The sequence below is a fragment of the Salmo salar genome, chromosome 04 (genome assembly GCF_965601325.2).
Source record: "Salmo salar chromosome 04, fSalSal1, whole genome shotgun sequence".
NCBI lineage: Eukaryota > Metazoa > Chordata > Actinopteri > Salmoniformes > Salmonidae > Salmo > Salmo salar.
Window position 1 is genome coordinate 34,707,195 of NC_138294.1, and position 16,768 is coordinate 34,723,962.

The 16,768-nt window shown below is 41.9% G+C and overlaps 2 protein-coding genes across 2 annotated transcripts; one reads left to right on the plus strand and one right to left on the minus strand.

The window, feature by feature from the left end:
* Nucleotides 1–12,221, plus strand: ufsp2 (ufm1-specific peptidase 2). The gene is given in 12 exon segments (NM_001146465.1): nt 1–73; nt 1,663–1,732; nt 5,401–5,584; nt 5,895–5,958; nt 6,153–6,307; nt 6,705–6,897; nt 9,599–9,745; nt 9,820–9,984; nt 10,501–10,625; nt 10,793–10,869; nt 11,244–11,368; nt 12,075–12,221. Coding segments are annotated over 12 exon segments (1,395 nt in total). The 5' UTR covers nt 1–70; the 3' UTR covers nt 12,162–12,221.
* A 547-nt stretch (nt 12,222–12,768) lies between these two features.
* ankrd37 (ankyrin repeat domain 37) lies at nt 12,769–15,812 on the minus strand. The gene is made up of 4 exons (XM_014195547.3): nt 15,543–15,812; nt 14,859–15,008; nt 14,120–14,211; nt 12,769–13,755 (listed from the first exon to the last, which is right to left on the minus strand). Exons 1-4 carry the CDS (start codon nt 15,567–15,569, stop codon nt 13,512–13,514), a joined length of 513 nt encoding a protein of 170 aa, XP_014051022.1. The 5' UTR covers nt 15,570–15,812; the 3' UTR covers nt 12,769–13,511.
* Between the last annotated feature and the right edge of the window lie 956 nt (nt 15,813–16,768).

Here is a 16,768-nt window from a genome sequence, read left to right on the forward strand (position 1 = left end):
TGACTTCCGTTTTGGAGGGTCTACATAACGAAGAAATCATTACATTTTATCGTATTTTTAAGCTTGCAGAATGGTAAGTGTTACATGAAAGGATTCTGCATATGTTTGCCATGTTTACATTTGCTCATGTTTTGATTGCCACGAATCCAATCACCCCAAAATATGAATGTAGCCAGTTACCGAGCAAACGATACGTTCAGTCAGTGGTGGCTAGCTAGCTAACGCGGTAACTACATATTTAAAGGTTTTTCCATAAGGAGACAGCATATTTTCTGACAAAGTCTCTGATTAAGTCCATGAGCCAGACTCCCAAATGTGGGCCAACGATGTCTCATAGTGATTTGTTGGAAAACATGTGAGCAGTGCAGCAGTGTTAGCGTTCCCATATGGATTTGACCCTATGACAAACCATGTCAGTGTACATTGCTCGGAAAGCTTAGATTCACAGCTATCCATCAGACACATTTTCGGAAAGTTCAGTTCAACATAACTTTGACCTCTAGGGTACATAAGAATTACCTGTACAAATGTCTTTAAAAAGGAAGCCCTGATACATGTTTTACTTTGTTTGACAACTAGTTATGAAAGGTCATGAAATTACCTTTCAAATTATACACTGCTCAAAAAAATAAAGGGAACACTAAAATAACACATCCTAGATCTGAATGAATGAAATTATCTTATTAAGTACTTTTATCTTTACATAGTTGAATGTGCTGACAACAAAATCACACAATGTGCCACCACAGAGGTAGCCTGACTGCAATTAGGTACCGAGATGAGATCCTCAGACCCCTTGTGTGACCATATGCTGGTGCGGTTGGCCCTGGGTTCCTCCTAATGCAAGACAATGCTAGACCTCATGTGGCTGGAGTGTGTCAGCAGTTCCTGCAAGAGGAAGGCATTGATGCTATGGACTGGCCCGCCCGTTCCCCAGACCTGAATCCAATTGAGCACATCTGGGACATCATGTCTCGCTCCATCCACCAACGTCACGTTGCACCACAGACTGTCCAGGAGTTGGCGGATGCTTTAGTCCAGGTCTGGGAGGAGATCCCTCAGGAGACCATCCGCCACCTCATCAGGAGCATGCCCAGGCGTTGTAGGGAGGTCATACAGGCACGTGGAGGCCACACACACTACTGAGCCTCATTTTCACTTGTTTTAAGGACATTACATCAAAGTTGGATCAGCCTGTAGTGTGGTTTTCCACTTTAATTTTGAGTGTGACTCCAAATCCAGACCTCCATGGGTTGATAAATTGGATTTCCATTGATTATTTTTGTGTGATTTTGTTGTCAGCATATTCAACTATGTAAAGAAAAAAGTATTTAATAAGATTATTTCTTTCATTCAGATCTAGGATGTGTTGTTTAAGTGTTCCCTTTATTTTTTTGAGCAGTATATTTCATACAGATATGGTCATGTAAAATTGTCAAATAACAACAACTTAAACATAAACAATGGAGTAGGCCTAATGGCTAAATCCTGTGTGGTCATGATAACAGTAGGCAGTTATACTATCCCATTGATTAAAGTATTCATAAGTCATCTCCCCCCAAAACATTAATAGGCTATAATATTTCATGCTTGGAAATGACCAATGAGCTTCTGGAAATTATACAGATTCAGCTTTAACTTTCTGACTTTATCATTATGTAGGTTGTCGGAAACATCATCTTACGCTTGAGAGGGTCTCTGGAGTTCAAGTGCCAGTTGGACAGCACAGATGGTATGTACTGTCGAGGGAATTCTGCCTGTGATTTACATTTCCTCTGTTGGTTATGCTCATAATGTGTGTGAGAGCGAGAGAATCCAGAAACATTAGCCCTGAACTAATGGGTATCTCATTAAACTCAAATGTAAAAGTCAGAAATGGGAGTTCTGACGTTCATGTTTTCCACTAGCGCCTGCTGTCGGCTATATAGCTGATTTAGACTTTTTTAATTTATTTTTATTCCACCTTTATTTAACCAGGTAGGCCAGTTGAAAACAAGTTCTCATCTACAACTGCGACCTGGCCAAGATAAAGCAAAGCAGTGTGACAAAAAACATCACAGAGTTACACATGGGATAAACAAAAGTACAGTCAATAACATTAGAAAAATCTATATACAGTGTGTGCAAATGGAGTAAGGAGGTAAGGCAATAAATAGGCCATAGTAGCAAAGTAATTACAATTTAGCAAATTAACACTGGAATGATAGATGTGCAGATGATGATGTGCAAGTAGAAATACTGGTGTGCAAAAAAAGTAAATCAAAACAATATGGGGATGAAGTAGGTAGTTGGATGGGCTGTGTACAACTGCAGCGATCGATGAGCTGCTCAGATAGCTGATGCTTAAAGTTAGTGAGGGAGATATAAGTCTCCGACTTCAGCGATTTTTGCAATTCGTTCCAGTCATTGGCAGCAGAGAACTGGAAGGAAAGGCAGCCAAAGGAAGTGTTGGCTTTGGGGATGACCAGTGAAATATACCTGCTGGAGCGCGTGCTACGGGTGGGTGTTGTTATGGTGACCAGTGAGCTGAGATATGGCGGGGCTTTACCAAGCAAAGACTTATACAGTTGAAGTCGGAAGTTTACATACACCTTAGCCAAATACATTTAAACTCAGTTTTTCACAATTCCTGACATTTAATCCTAGTAAGAATTCCCTGTCTTAGGTCAGTTAGGATCACCACTTTATTTTAAGAATGTGAAATGTCAGAATAATAGTACAGAGAATGATTGATATAAATCAGCTTTTATTTATTTCATCACATTCCCAGTGGGTCAGAAGTTTACATACACTCAATTAGTATTTGGTAGCATTGCCTTTAAATTGTTTTACTTGGGTCAAACGTTTCGGGTAGCCTTCCACAAGCTTCCCACAATAAGTTGGGTGAATTTTGGTCCATTCCTCCTGACAGAGCTGGTGTAACTGAGTCAGGTTTGTAGGCCTCCTTGCTCAAACACGCTTTTTCAGTTCTGTCCACACATTTTCTATGGGATTGAGGTCAGGGCTTTGTGATGGCCACTCCAATACCTTGACTTTGTTGTCCTTAAGCTATTTTGCCACAACTTTGGAAGTATGCTTGGGGTCATTGTCCATTTGGAAGACCCCATTTGCGACCAAGCATTAACTTCCTGACTGATGTCTTGAGATGTTTCTTCAATATATCCACATCATTTTCCTCCCTCATGATGCCATCTATTTTGTGAAGTGCACCAGTCCCTCCTGCAGCAAAGCACCCCCACAACATGATGCTGCCACCCCCACGCTTCACGGTTGGGATGGTGTTCTTCGGCTTGCAAGCGTCCCCCTTTTTCCTTCAAACATAACGATGGTCATTATGGCCAAATGGTTCTATTTTTGTTTCGTCAGACCAGAGGACATTTCTCCAAAAAGTACGATCTTTGTCCCGATGTGCAGTTGCAAACCGTAGTCTGGCTTTTTTATGGCGGTTTTGGAGCAGTGGCTTCTTCCTTGCTGAGCGGCCTTTCAGGTTATGCCGATATAGGACTCATTTTACTGTGGATATAGATACTTTTGTACCTGTTTTCTCCAACATCTTCGCAAGGTCCTTTGCTGTTGTTCTGGGATTGATTTGCACTTCTTGCACCAAAGTATGTTCATCTCTAGGAGACACCGCTCAGGAAGAAGACACGTTCTATGACGGCTGCATGGTCCCATGGTGTTTATACTTGCGTACTATTGTTTGTACAGATGAACGTGGTACCTTCAGGCGTTTGGAAGTTACTCCCAAGGATGAACCAGACTTGTGGAGGTCTACATTTTTTTTCTGAGGTCTTGGCTGATTTCTTTTGATTTTTCCATGATGTCAAGCAAAGAGGGACTGAGTTTGAAGGTAGGCCTTGAAGTACGTCCACAGGTACACCTCCAGTTGACTCAAATTATGTCAATTAGCCTATCAGAAGCTTCTAAAGCCATGATATAATTTTCTGGAATTTTCCAAGCTGTTTAAAGGCACAATCAAAACTTCTGAGCCACTGGAATTGTGATACAGTGAATTCTAAGTGAAATTATCTGTCTGTTAACAATTGTTGGAAATATTTGTTGTGTCATGCACAATGTAGATGTCATAACCGACTTGCCAAAACTATAGTTTGTTAACAAGAAATGTGTGGAGTGGTTGTAAAACGAGTTTTAATGACTCCAACCTAAGTGTATGTAAACTTCCGACTTCAACTGTATTTATGTACGTCCATCCATCCATCCATCCATCCACTACTGTTCAAAAGTTTGGGGTCACTTAGAAATGTCTTTGTTTTTTGCTTTTCTTTCAAAAACAATGTCCATTAAAATAACATGAAATTGACCAGAAATACAGTGTAGACATTAATGTTGTAAATGACTTTTGTTGCTGGAAACGGCTGATTTTTTTATGGAATATCTACAAAGGCGTACAGAGGCCATTATCAGCAACCATCACTCCTGTGTTCCAATGGCACGTTGTGTTAGCTAATCCAAGTGTATCATTTTAAAAGGCGAATTGATCATTAGATAAACCCTTTTGCAATTATGTTAGCAAAGCTGAAAACTGTTGTCCTGATTTAAAGAAGCAATAAAACTGGCCTTCTTTAGACTAGTTGAGTATCTGGAGCTTCACATTTGTGGGTTTGATTACTGGCTCAAAATGGCCAGAAACAAATAACTTTCTTCTGAAACTCGTCAGTCTATTCTTGTTCTGAAAAATGAAGGCTATTCCACGTGAGAAATTGCCAAGAAACTTAATATCTGATACAACACTGTGTACTACTCCCTTCACAGAACAGCGCAAAACTGGCTCTAACCAGAATAGAAAGAGGAGTGGGAGGCCCCGGTGCACAACTGAGCAAGAGGACAAATACATTAGAGTGCCTAGTTTTAGAAACAGATGCCTCACAAGTCCTCAACTGGCAGCTTCAGTAAATAGTACCCGCAAAACACCAGTATCAACAGTGAAGAGGCGACTCCGGGATGCTGGCCTTCTAGGCAGAGTTCCTATGTCCAGTGTCTGTGTTCTTTTAACCATCTTAATTTTTTATTTTTATTGCCTAGTCTGAGATATGGCTTTTTCTTTGCAACTCTGCAAAGCTTGTTTTCTATTTGGCTGGCTACTCCATGTGCTTGTGGAAAACACTGATTTGGTATCAACAAGTACATTTGTTATTCAAATCTAAATACTACATGAAGCAGGAGGCCTCCTATAGGACACTAGCCTATAACCAGTCAGTTAGTGTTGGTGTCTTTTGAAACCTTTCGTGTGTTTTAAATTTATGAGTACTACTTCATGTTTTGTGAAGTATGTATGTATGATGTCTTATCTGTATACACATTCACCATTGATTTTCCATGCAAGGAAATCTGGTGTCTCTGTTAATGGTCATATTGATTGTGTCTCTTGCGTCTTTCCAGTACCACACGTACAAAAGGTCATCTCGAGGACTTTCGAGGCACTCGGATCCCAGGTGAAAGCAGAATCGCTTGTTCTCAGTCTCTGTAGCAGTCCAGTTTTTCTTTGGCCTAACAAAGGAGGACATGCAACAGGTGGAGAAATATCTCCGAACAGACCATGTAAAGATCTCCAACAGTTGATCCAGTAAGTCACCATACGTCACAATTTGGAGCCTCTTGTTCTGGGAAAGTAGATTATAAGTCAAGTTATTTTAAAGTCCACTATTTACCTGGTGTTTCTTACATGGTAGTATGGTAATTAGATATTATTACTTAGTAACAGTAAGGTACCAAGTAGTTACGACTTGTTTTGTTCAACTTAATGCATCAATTGCCTGCTATTTGTATGTCAGCCAACTACTGTAAGTTATTGGCCTAAATGAAGGTTTAGTGTCTCGCATGATCATTGTGGAAAAGAAACCAAAGTAAATGGAAAAACCCTCATCCTGTTTTAGGACAGATGACCAGGAAAGCAGTAGCAAAAAGTCTGCAAAAAAGGACAAAAAGAATCCAACAACAGTAAGTGTGCTGCTTTTATACCTTAAAAATAGTCTATGGACATGAACTACTTCCTGTAAATCACTTTGCCACACATTTTCATGCCACTGTGCCACTTGTTTGTCATTGACAAGATTATTTTTTGGTGTGGTTTTTAGTTTTCCTGTACCCCATATGTATTTTATTGTCTGTCTTGCTTTATTGCTTGCTTGCAGGGTATCATAAACCTGACCCTGATGACCGAGGTGACAGAGCCAGGCATCCTCTCGGCACCCACCCTCCTGAGAGGAAGTAAGAAGCACCACCTCCTGCAAACGACTCTGCCCATGGACTGCGTGGTCAATGTCCTTTCCAGCGAGAGCATCTCTGTGTATGTCATCCTCAATCACTCTAAAGGAAACAACATGATTTGGTTCCACGCAATTTCAATGAAATTAGACACAGGCTTTAGGAGAATAGAGTACATATTTTTTATTATGTCAAACTATATCAAATGTCCAATACCAGAACGCTAAGGTAAACTGATTGATAGGTCAATCAATAACCACCAGAGATGTAGCTAGTTCACAAGACAATACAACCACAAACAGGGTGAAACAAAAGAAACTCAGCCTGATATAAACTCAATTCAAACTTCCTTATTCGCAAGGGGAAATTTGGTTGTTTAGTTAACCCCAAAATATTTTTACGTTTAAACCCAGAAACCAGCTCATAATGTTCAACTGAATCAGGCTCTAAATCTTTTTGTTTGTCTGTCGTACATGCAGTGTCTGTGGGACCCTAGTGGGGGCGCTGTGCAGTCAGCTGGGTGACATGGAAAAGGTGGCTCTGCGGCACATGAAAGGGACGGCCCTGCTTATTCCCCAGCCGTTCCACTTCCTCCTTCCTGCCCCTGTGGGCCTGGTGACAGTGGTCTACCCAGCGGGTGTGCCCGACAGCCAGCTGGAGACGCGACGCAAGGCAAGGGAAGAATTCCAAACTGACCCCTAGCCCCTACTATGCTACTCCTAGTACTCTACACTTGTGTATATGTGAAATGCTATGATGGGTATTAAGCAATATACTAGCAGTGGTGTAAAATACTTTAAGTATTTTTGGGGGGTTATCTGTACTTTACTATTTATATTTTTGACAACTTTTACTTTTACTTCACTACATTCCTAAAGAAAACAGTGTACTTTATACTCCACACATTTTCCCTGACACCCTAAAGTACTCATTACATTTTGAATGCTTAGCAAAACAGAAAATGGTCCAATTCACACACTTATCAAGAGAGCATCTCTGGTCATCCCTACTGCCTCTGATCTGGCGGACTCACTAAGCACAAATGCTTCCTTTGTAAATTATGTCTGGGTGTTGGAGTGTGCCTTTGGCTATCCATAAATTTAAAAATATAAGAAAATTGTGCCTACTGGTTTGCTTAATATAAGGTATTACTTTAATTTTGATACTTAAGTATATTTTAGCAATTACATTGACATTTGATACTTAATTATATTTAAAACCAAATAAACTGCTCAAAAAAATAAAGGGAACACTTAAACAACACAATGTAACTCCAAGTCAATCACACTTCTGTGAAATCAAACTGTCCACTTAGGAAGCAACACTGATTGACAATAAATTTCACATGCTGTTGTGCAAATGGAATAGACAACAGGTGGAAATTATAGGCAATAAGCAAGACACCCCCAATAAAGGAGTGGTTCTGCAGGTGGTGACCACAGACCACTTCTCAGTTCCAATGCTTCCTGGCTGATGTTTTGGTCACTTTTGAATGCTGGCGGTGCTTTCACTCTAGTGGTAGCATGAGACGGAGTCTACAACCCACACAAGTGGCTCAGGTAGTGCAGCTCACCCAGGATGGCACATCAATGCGAGCTGTGGCAAGAAGGTTTGCTGTGTCTGTCAGCGTAGTGTCCAGAGCATGGAGGCGCTACCAGGAGACAGGCCAGTACATCAGGAGACGTGGAGGAGGCCGTAGGAGGGCAACAACCCAGCAGCAGGACCGCTACCTCCGCCTTTGTGCAAGGAGGAGCAGGAGGAGCACTGCCAGAACCCTGCAAAATAGGCCACAAATGTGCATGTGTCTGCTCAAACGGTCAGAAAAAGACTCCATGAGGGTGGTATGAGGGCCCGACTTCCACAGGTGGGGGTTGTGCTTACAGCCCAACACCGTGCAGGACTTTTGGCATTTGCCAGAGAACACCAAGATTGGCAAATTCGCCACTGGCGCACTGTGCTCTTCACAGATGAAAGCAGGTTCACACTGAGCACGTGACAGACGTGACAGAGTCTGGAGACGCCGTGGAGAACGTTCTGCTGCCTGCAACATCCTCCAGCATAACCGGTTTGGCGGTGGGTCAGTCATGGTGTGGGGTGGCATTTCTTTGGGGGGCCGCACAGCCCTCCATGTGCTCGCCAGAGGTAGCCTGACTGCCATTAGGTACCGAGATGAGATCCTCAGACCCCTTGTGAGACTATATGCTGGTGTGGTTGGCCCTGGGTTCCTCCTAATGCAAGACAATGCTAGACCTCATGTGGCTGGAGTGTCAGCAGTTCCTGCAAGAGGAAGGCATTGATGCTATGGACTGGCCCGCCCGTTCCCCAGACCTGAATCCAATTGAGCACATCTGGGACATCATGTCTCGCTCCATCCACCAACGCCACGTTGCACCACAGACTGTCCAGGAGTTGGCGGATGCTTTAGTCCAGGTCTGGGAGGAGATCCCTCAGGAGACCATCTGCCACCTCATCAGGAGCATGCCCAGGCGTTGTAGGGAGGTTATACAGGCACGTGGAGGCCACACACACCACTGAGCCTCATTTTGACTTGTTTTAAGGACATTACATCAAAGTTGGATCAGCCTGTAGTGTGGTTTTCAACTTTAATTTTGAGTGTGACTCCAAATCCAGACCTCCATGGGTTGATAAATTGGATTTCCATTGATTATTTTTGTGTGATTTTGTTGTCAGCACATTCAACTATGTAAAGAAAAAAGTATTTAATAAGATTATTTCTTTCATTCAGATCTAGGATGTGTTGTTTAAGTGTTCCCTTTATTTTTTTGAGCAGTATACTTTTAGACTTATACTCAAGTACTATTTTACTGGGTGACTTTCACTTTTACTTGAGTCATTTTCTATTAAAGTATCTTTTACTTTTACTCAAGTATGATGACAATTGGTTACTTTTTCCTCCACTGTATGGTAGTAGCTCCACTATTTCCCTTGACAGGCTATGTGGAATATTGCTATCCACTTATCTCATCTCTCCAGAGGCAAAATGGACACTTAGCCCGTACCCCTAGACCAGGGTTCTCCAACCTCAGTCCTATTGAGCTTTTGCAGGCTTTCCCTCCAGCCCTGAAGTAACACCTGATTCAGCCTATCATCTGGCCCAGACTAAAGACCATGATTTATTAATTAAGTGTGTTATTGATGGGCTGGAAGAAAATCATGCACACCCAGTTGTTCTCCAAGAGCTGGAGAACCTACCCTACCTACAGTATAGATCTGAAAGGATATGAGGTGTTTGTAAAATAACAATATGAAATATTATATATTTCTTATTTTGAAATGCTCTGAGTGACTGTCTAGTATTAGAGAAATAAAGTTGTGTACATGTATTTGATATTGCCGTTTTATGTCTGTGTAGGAGCTGCACAGTCTGTTTGAGCTGCCAGACAACCGGCCATATCTGAGAAGAGCCAACGCTCTACATTTTCCTGATGAGCCCTACAAAGATGGGTACCTCCGAAACCCTCATGTCCACCTGACTCACCCCGCCCTGGAGAACGGCAAGGTTAGTCAGCGCAAACACACACACTGTCACACACACAGTATGACACGCTCTTATCTGTTTCTCCCTTGTGCCAGCCTTACTTGGTCCAGGGGGTCTACAGCTACCACCACTATATGCAGGACCGCGTGGACGACAACGGCTGGGGTTGCGCCTACCGCTCCCTCCAGACCATCTGCTCCTGGTTCCAGCAGCAGGGCTACGTGGAGCGGGCTGTGCCCTCCCACAAGGAGATCCAACAGGTAGGACTATAGCCTTGACTCTGGCTCAATCCCAAATTGACCCTTAGCCTCGAACCCCATATGCATTCATGGAGACCTGAGAGTGTTGGATAGGTGTAAGGTGTACAGTGTGATTTGTGCAAACTATCCCTTATTATACAGAACTCTCTCTCTTTGGTAAAGCTGTGGCTCTAAACTTGTCGATTGAACGTATTCCAATAATGTGAGACTGTGAATTCGAGCCAGCAGGTAGAGCCTGAGTCCATGGTAAATAAGAATTGATAGGTGATTACAATGGGAGTCTCTTTCTCCTTTCCCACAAGTTGGCATATAACTCATTGACTGGTAGATAGGGCTATTATAAAATGCATTGTTTTTAATCGCATTTTTACTACTGTCAATAGGATTCTATAATTCATAGCCATGTCAGCTAATAGTACCATTCTTTTTTTTTTGTGTATATGAAAAGCACTTTACAATTAAATGATTAAAAATCAAGTTAATTCTTGTTATTTTCTCCCCATTGCTGTCCCACAGGCCCTGGTGGAAGTTGGAGACAAGCAAGGGTCTTTTTTGGGCTCTCGCCAATGGATCGGCTCCATCGAAGTCGCGGCTGTGCTGGATCAGTTGCTGGGAGTCACCTCCAAGATCATGTTTGTGAGGTGAGATGAGGTGCGTGCGTATGTGCCTGCATGGATGCTTGTGCGTGCATGCGTCCATGTAAATTCACCAGTCAAGGCAATGCAGAATGTTTCAGGTAGTTGTGTTCCATATTACATAATTTTTTGCTTAGTTTTCACATCTAGTTGTGTGTTTGTGTGTCCTAAAGCCAAGGGTCTGAGCTGGCCTCCAAAGGCAGAGAACTGGCCAACCATTTCCTTTCTGAAGGCACTCCTATTATGATTGGTGAGTGTAATAGTTTCAGTTTTCAATGATGAGAGACTGAGACTAATATTATGCACAAATCCCTTGTAGTGATTGTACTGCAGATCTGTTCAAATGATAAGGTCTGGGCCCTGTCCGATGAGTACATGCTACAGTACCACAGTCATACATAGTTTCATATAAACAGCATCTATATTTCTGTGGTCAAATAAATAGCTGAACGCTTTTGGTTAACATTTTGGTCGACTCCCCTCACACGTAAATACTTCCAGTTTTTAGGTTGTGTGTGCATTGCACAGGCAGTCACATTGTCTAGCTTAAACAAAGTTACTACAAACATTGCTTGAAATTGAATCTGTTAATTTGAACTCTCCTTCTATTTTGCTCCACACCAGGAGGGGGTGTCCTAGCACACACTATCCTCGGTGTGGCGTGGAGCGAGATCACGGGCCAGATTCGCTACCTCATCCTGGACCCACATTACACCGGGGCTGAGGACCTGCAAGTCATCACGGACAAGGTACCGGATGGTGTCATGGAATCCTGGAGCAATATGTATAAACTGTCTCAGAGTAGGAGTGCTGATCTCGGATCAAATCCCCTCTGTCCATGTAATCGTGATCTTAAAGGCAAAACTGATCCTAAATCAGCACTCCTACGCTGAGGCATCCAGGCCCTGGTCCCAGGGCGAGTTAAAATGAAAGTTCAAGCCAAAACAAACAGTTCCAGACCATTATTCCTCGTCCACCAAACTTTACAGTTGGCGTTCTCCTAAGTGTTTCCACTTCAAAATAACAGCACTTACAGCTGACTGGGGCAGCTCTAGCAGGGCAGAAATTTGACGAACTGACTTGTTTGAAAGCCGTCATCCTATGATATTGCCATGTTTAAAGTATATGAGCTCTTCAGTAAGGCCATTCTACTGCAAATGGTATGGCTGTGTGCTCAATTTTATACCTGTCAGCAACGGTTGTGGCTGAAATAGCCAAATCCACTAATTTGAAGGGGGTGCCCATATACTTTTAGTGTATGTCCACTTGCCCACAAGCAGTTGTATATGTTTGGTGATGGGACGAATGAACAAAATGCAGGAAGTGGAAGAAAATGTACTTAGTCATAAACTTCAGTATCTAGAAGCGCTGTATAATTGTTGCAGTATATATTCTCAAAAACGTATCTATTTGCTTGAGAAAACCCAAAATGGAGGTGTTGTCTTCTTTCCCCAGGGCTGGTGCGGATGGAAGGGCCCAGAGTTTTGGGACCAGAACGCCTACTACAACCTCTGTTTGCCTCAGAGACCGAAGACCATATGAGTGTGTGTTGTGTACAGGCACCTGTCCAACAGTATTACAACAAATATATGTCAAAACATCTGAGCCTTTTTATTTCATCTGTGACTGTAATGACAGTCGGTATACTGTTTTTACATCAACATACCACCATCGTGTGTATCATTCATGAAGTGCCTGCTTTTTATTTCATTTAGTCAAACATTTACACACTCCCCTACGTAATCTCAGCATTTTGGATAGTACAGAATGTCACCTTTTATTTGAGGGTATTTTTTCATACATATCTATTTTACCGTTTAGAAATTAAAGCACTTTATGGATTTAGTGCCCCCATAAGTATTTGGCCAAATTCAGTGTATTGTAGTAGTCAAAAGTTTAGGTTTTGGTCCCATATTCCTAACACACAATCACTACATTAAGCATGTGACTACAGACTTGTTGGATGCATTTGCAGTTTGGTTTGGATTATATTGTGCACAATGTAAATAAATCATTGTCAATATTTTTTTTTTAAATTGACGCATTCAAAATGAAGGGACTAGATGCTTAAATTGCTAAACAGTATGAAAATACCCTCATAAAAGATGACATTCTGTACAGTCAAATGTGATCTTGCATCCAAAATGCTAGAGTACAGAGCCAAATTAAAAGATATAGCTTCACTGTCAATAAATACATAGGGGAGAGTACCTCAAGATTTGCACTGTAAACAAAGGACTGTGTAAAGTTGATATGTACATCTGAAACTGGTGTCCACAGAATCAGAAGGTCCCATATTGCATCTGAGCATGAAATGCACACAGTGGTTGATGGCTAGGCCCGGAGTCTATGCTGAGCACGTGCACACCTCCAGACAGTGGAAAGATTTCCATTGCATACACCTCGCATCATCGTCTCATTCTCAAAACCCATTGGATGAGAGAACCGGAGGTCCCTCCCCTCTGACCTTCTCCAATGGGTATTGAAAAGAAGGCTAGGAGAGAGAAAGCAGGGAGTAAGCATTGAGATTCTCCCAGTGTTTAGCCCTCTGAACCAAAGCCTAGGCAATAGCAGCAGGAGCTAACAGTCCTTAGTTCTCAGAGCAAGGTTACTCATCACATGAGCGTAGTTTTTCGCAACACACGTCTGCCTCTGTCACTGCAGGAGAAGGATGCTTTCTGCTCCTATCCAAGTTAACCACTGACATTATACTTGCCAATCATTGACACACAAATACATAGGAGACTCACAGACACCCCAGTCAGTGGTTAGGAACAGCGACAGGTTTGGTGTCAGACACAGTAGCGGGGACTTCGTCATGCATGTCCTGTATTGGACTTGGCTGAGAAAGCATTGTCCTCCTTTTCGAATTCTAGAGGTGCATTGTTAAAATCACCAGTCTCGAGCCCTCTTTCCGTCTTGGGCCCCGGTGGCAATGAGTGCCCTCTTCTGTCCTGCTACCTTACTGCACTGGGCGCCAGTCAGCGGGCATGCTACGGGCCCGGACGGCATCAGAGGAGTGCTGCTGCTCGTCAGGAGTCGCGTCATTCGGAGTGTGTTCAGGAATCGTCCGCACTCCTCGAATCCGTACGACCATGCCAAATCTTCAGCGGTTCTGCCCTCATTGTTGCAAAGTCTGCTCAGGAAAAAACATTGTGGAAAGGTCAGGGATTGTAAAAGCAACTGGCTGCATGGAACCAGTTGCCAAAATATAAATGGTTTAAACTCATTTGAACCAACTTTAACTCAGGTAATGCTATCAGTGTGTAGAATTTTATTTACAAAATTAGCATCAATGCATTAGTCTGAAAATAGGTATTTCGCAGCTCAATTGGTAGAGCATGGCGCTTAACGTCAGGGTAGTGGGTTCAATTCCGAGGACCACCTATACATAAAATGTATGCACGCATGACTAAGTTGGCTTTGGATAAAAGCATCTGGTAGATATTATATATTAACATCTATGCAACTGTTTTGTGTGTGTGAAAGTTGACACTCACCCAAGTTGGGCATCACTGGCAACGAGCACACTGATGCATTCCAAACTGCCAGCCTTGGCGGCTTTGTGCATTGGCGTCTCCCCATTGTTGTCCTTTAGCAAATATGAAATAATTTGGGGTAAAGAGAAACAAGTAATTAAAGACTGGTGTTTTGGATCAGTTGAAATGAGAACCTGTAAAGTGAGCTTTGTCCCTGATGTAATTTTCTGGATCTTGAGCAGTGGATCTGGTCAATGTGTTTGTGATCCCTTATTGAAGTTACACTGCAGTTACTGTGTCCAAAATATTAGCCTACACTTTACTGCAGTGTCATGTAACATCTTGCAACTATTTTGGGATGAAGACTGATATGATATCAATTGAAAGCTCACATTTAATGTGTCATGTTGGCCTTTTATATAGAGAAATATATACAAAAGCATAGGGCAATCTTATTGTGCCATTTTGAAATGTGGTTGTGCATCAGCAGTCTAGCCAGCTATTTAAACGTGTAGTAATCATGGTTGAATTGCCAACCAGGGGCCCCATTTCACTCTCACTCAAATATCATATTAAAAACTGCAAACATCTCTCCACCCTATGGCAAAATGAGTAGAATTGCATGAAATGAGAGCCCCCAAAAGGCTTGGGTGAATGTGTGTGTATGGTTGAGAGTATACTGACCCGCGAGCCACTGCGGCCCCATCCCCATCAAAGTTGCCAATCCCTGCTATAGACAGACAAGTGAAAGTGAATCTACCTGCTGATTTGCATCAGCTCCCGTTTGCAGTAGCCATAGCAAACAAAAGGCTTGTCCGCTGCATGCCGCCAAGTGTGCAGGGGACTGTCCCAGCACATTGCTTGAGTTGACAGCATCTCCGCCTTCGAATAAATTACTAATACAGTCCAGCTGCATAATACAGGAAACAAAGAATAACATAGATTAATGCTAGCTATTTACAGTATATTACACCTGCGCCTACTCTGTTATTCTGAAACGTGTGCGTAAAAAAATATTTCCTTTTCATATGGACCAGTTGGTGTCACATGAACGTGAATTGTGTGATAAATTGCGTTGTAAATAAACATATAGCCTAGATATGATGACTATGCATATAATGTCAGAGTGATTTGTGAAGCAAAAATATGGCCACCTTCTAAACATAGCCTAACTAGAGTTAGCCTTGCCTACAGATAATTCAGCAAATGACAAACCATGTCGAAAACTTGGAAATGCCATTTTTATATAATTATGGCCTACCTTTCCCTACACCTAACAAAAATAACTCAGAAACACAGTAATGCTAAATTAAATAAATTGTATAAACCTGCAATGCCAAAGTTATAGGCTAAATAGTCTATAATGTCAGTGTTATTACACACAAACAGGGCGGGTTGGGTTAAATGCGGAAGACAACTGACTAGGTATCCCCCTTTCCCTTACCTGTGAGTCGGAATCGAGCAGAAACATTATCAGATCTAAGTATCCCCACTAGAGGTTTTTAAACTTGTGCGCACACAGCCGTTCCTTCGATGTAAATAAACCTATACAGTTGTTTGAAAGAACACAAGCACGAAAGCAGGCTGCAGCCTATACTCAACTGACACGTGACATTGATACTTTGTTCATATCAAAGTTGGAACTAGGAAACTCGGACTTTCTAACTGGTTGTAGTTATACACGTGCTGTGTTCGGATAAAAAGTCGGAAATGTCCGAGTTTTCTTGTTCCGACTAGCACACGAACGCGACAATACCATGCGCGATGAGCATGGATGCAGCCCGGCGCATGTATCCATACAGGCGGGTCTACCAAAGAGGACGAGGTTGTGCGAAACAACACGTACGCACAGGCGGTTGTAAGGCGGGCTTGCTAGCTCTTGTCAATCTGCTGATCTGGGCTCGAGAGCTTTCGATTTACTCAATATTAATCGGCAAGTCATTTTCAGAAACACTTTCGGCAATTTGACAAAACATTTTTTTTTGAAAATATAATATTGTTGAATGTTTTGAAAGCAATGTCTATATTATTTAGAAAACGCAGAGGATCAAGATGTATGTGTCAAATGTGGAATGAGTTTGTTTCTTTCTCCATTTCTGATGTATTTTAATTTCCCCAATTTGGCAAAGGCCAATGCATTAAATTACTTAACAAAACACATATGCCCAAAGAATTTGACAATTATTTTTCACGATTTTCCCTGAATGCATTATATCGACTGATCATTAATGTGCTTGCTTCAGTAAGAACAACTGTTTCCCCAATAATCAGTGGTGGAAAAAGTACCCAATTGTCATAAAGTGAAGATACTATAATAGAAAATAACTAAAGTAAAAGTGAAAGTCACCCAGTAAAATACTACTGAGTAAAAGTCTAAAAGTATTTTGTTTTAAATATACTTAAGTATCAAAAGTAAACATATAAATAATTTCAAATCCCTTGTTTTAAGCAAACCAGACAGCACCATTTTATTTATTTACGGATAGCCAGGGGACTCCAACACTCAGACATAATTAACAAATGAAGCATTTGTGATTAGTGATTCCGCCAGATCAGAGGCAATAGAGATGACCAGGGATGTTCTCTTGAAGAGTGCATGCATTAGACCATTTTCCAGTCCTGCTAAGCATTCAAAATGTAACGAGTACTTGTGTGTGTCAGGGTAAATGT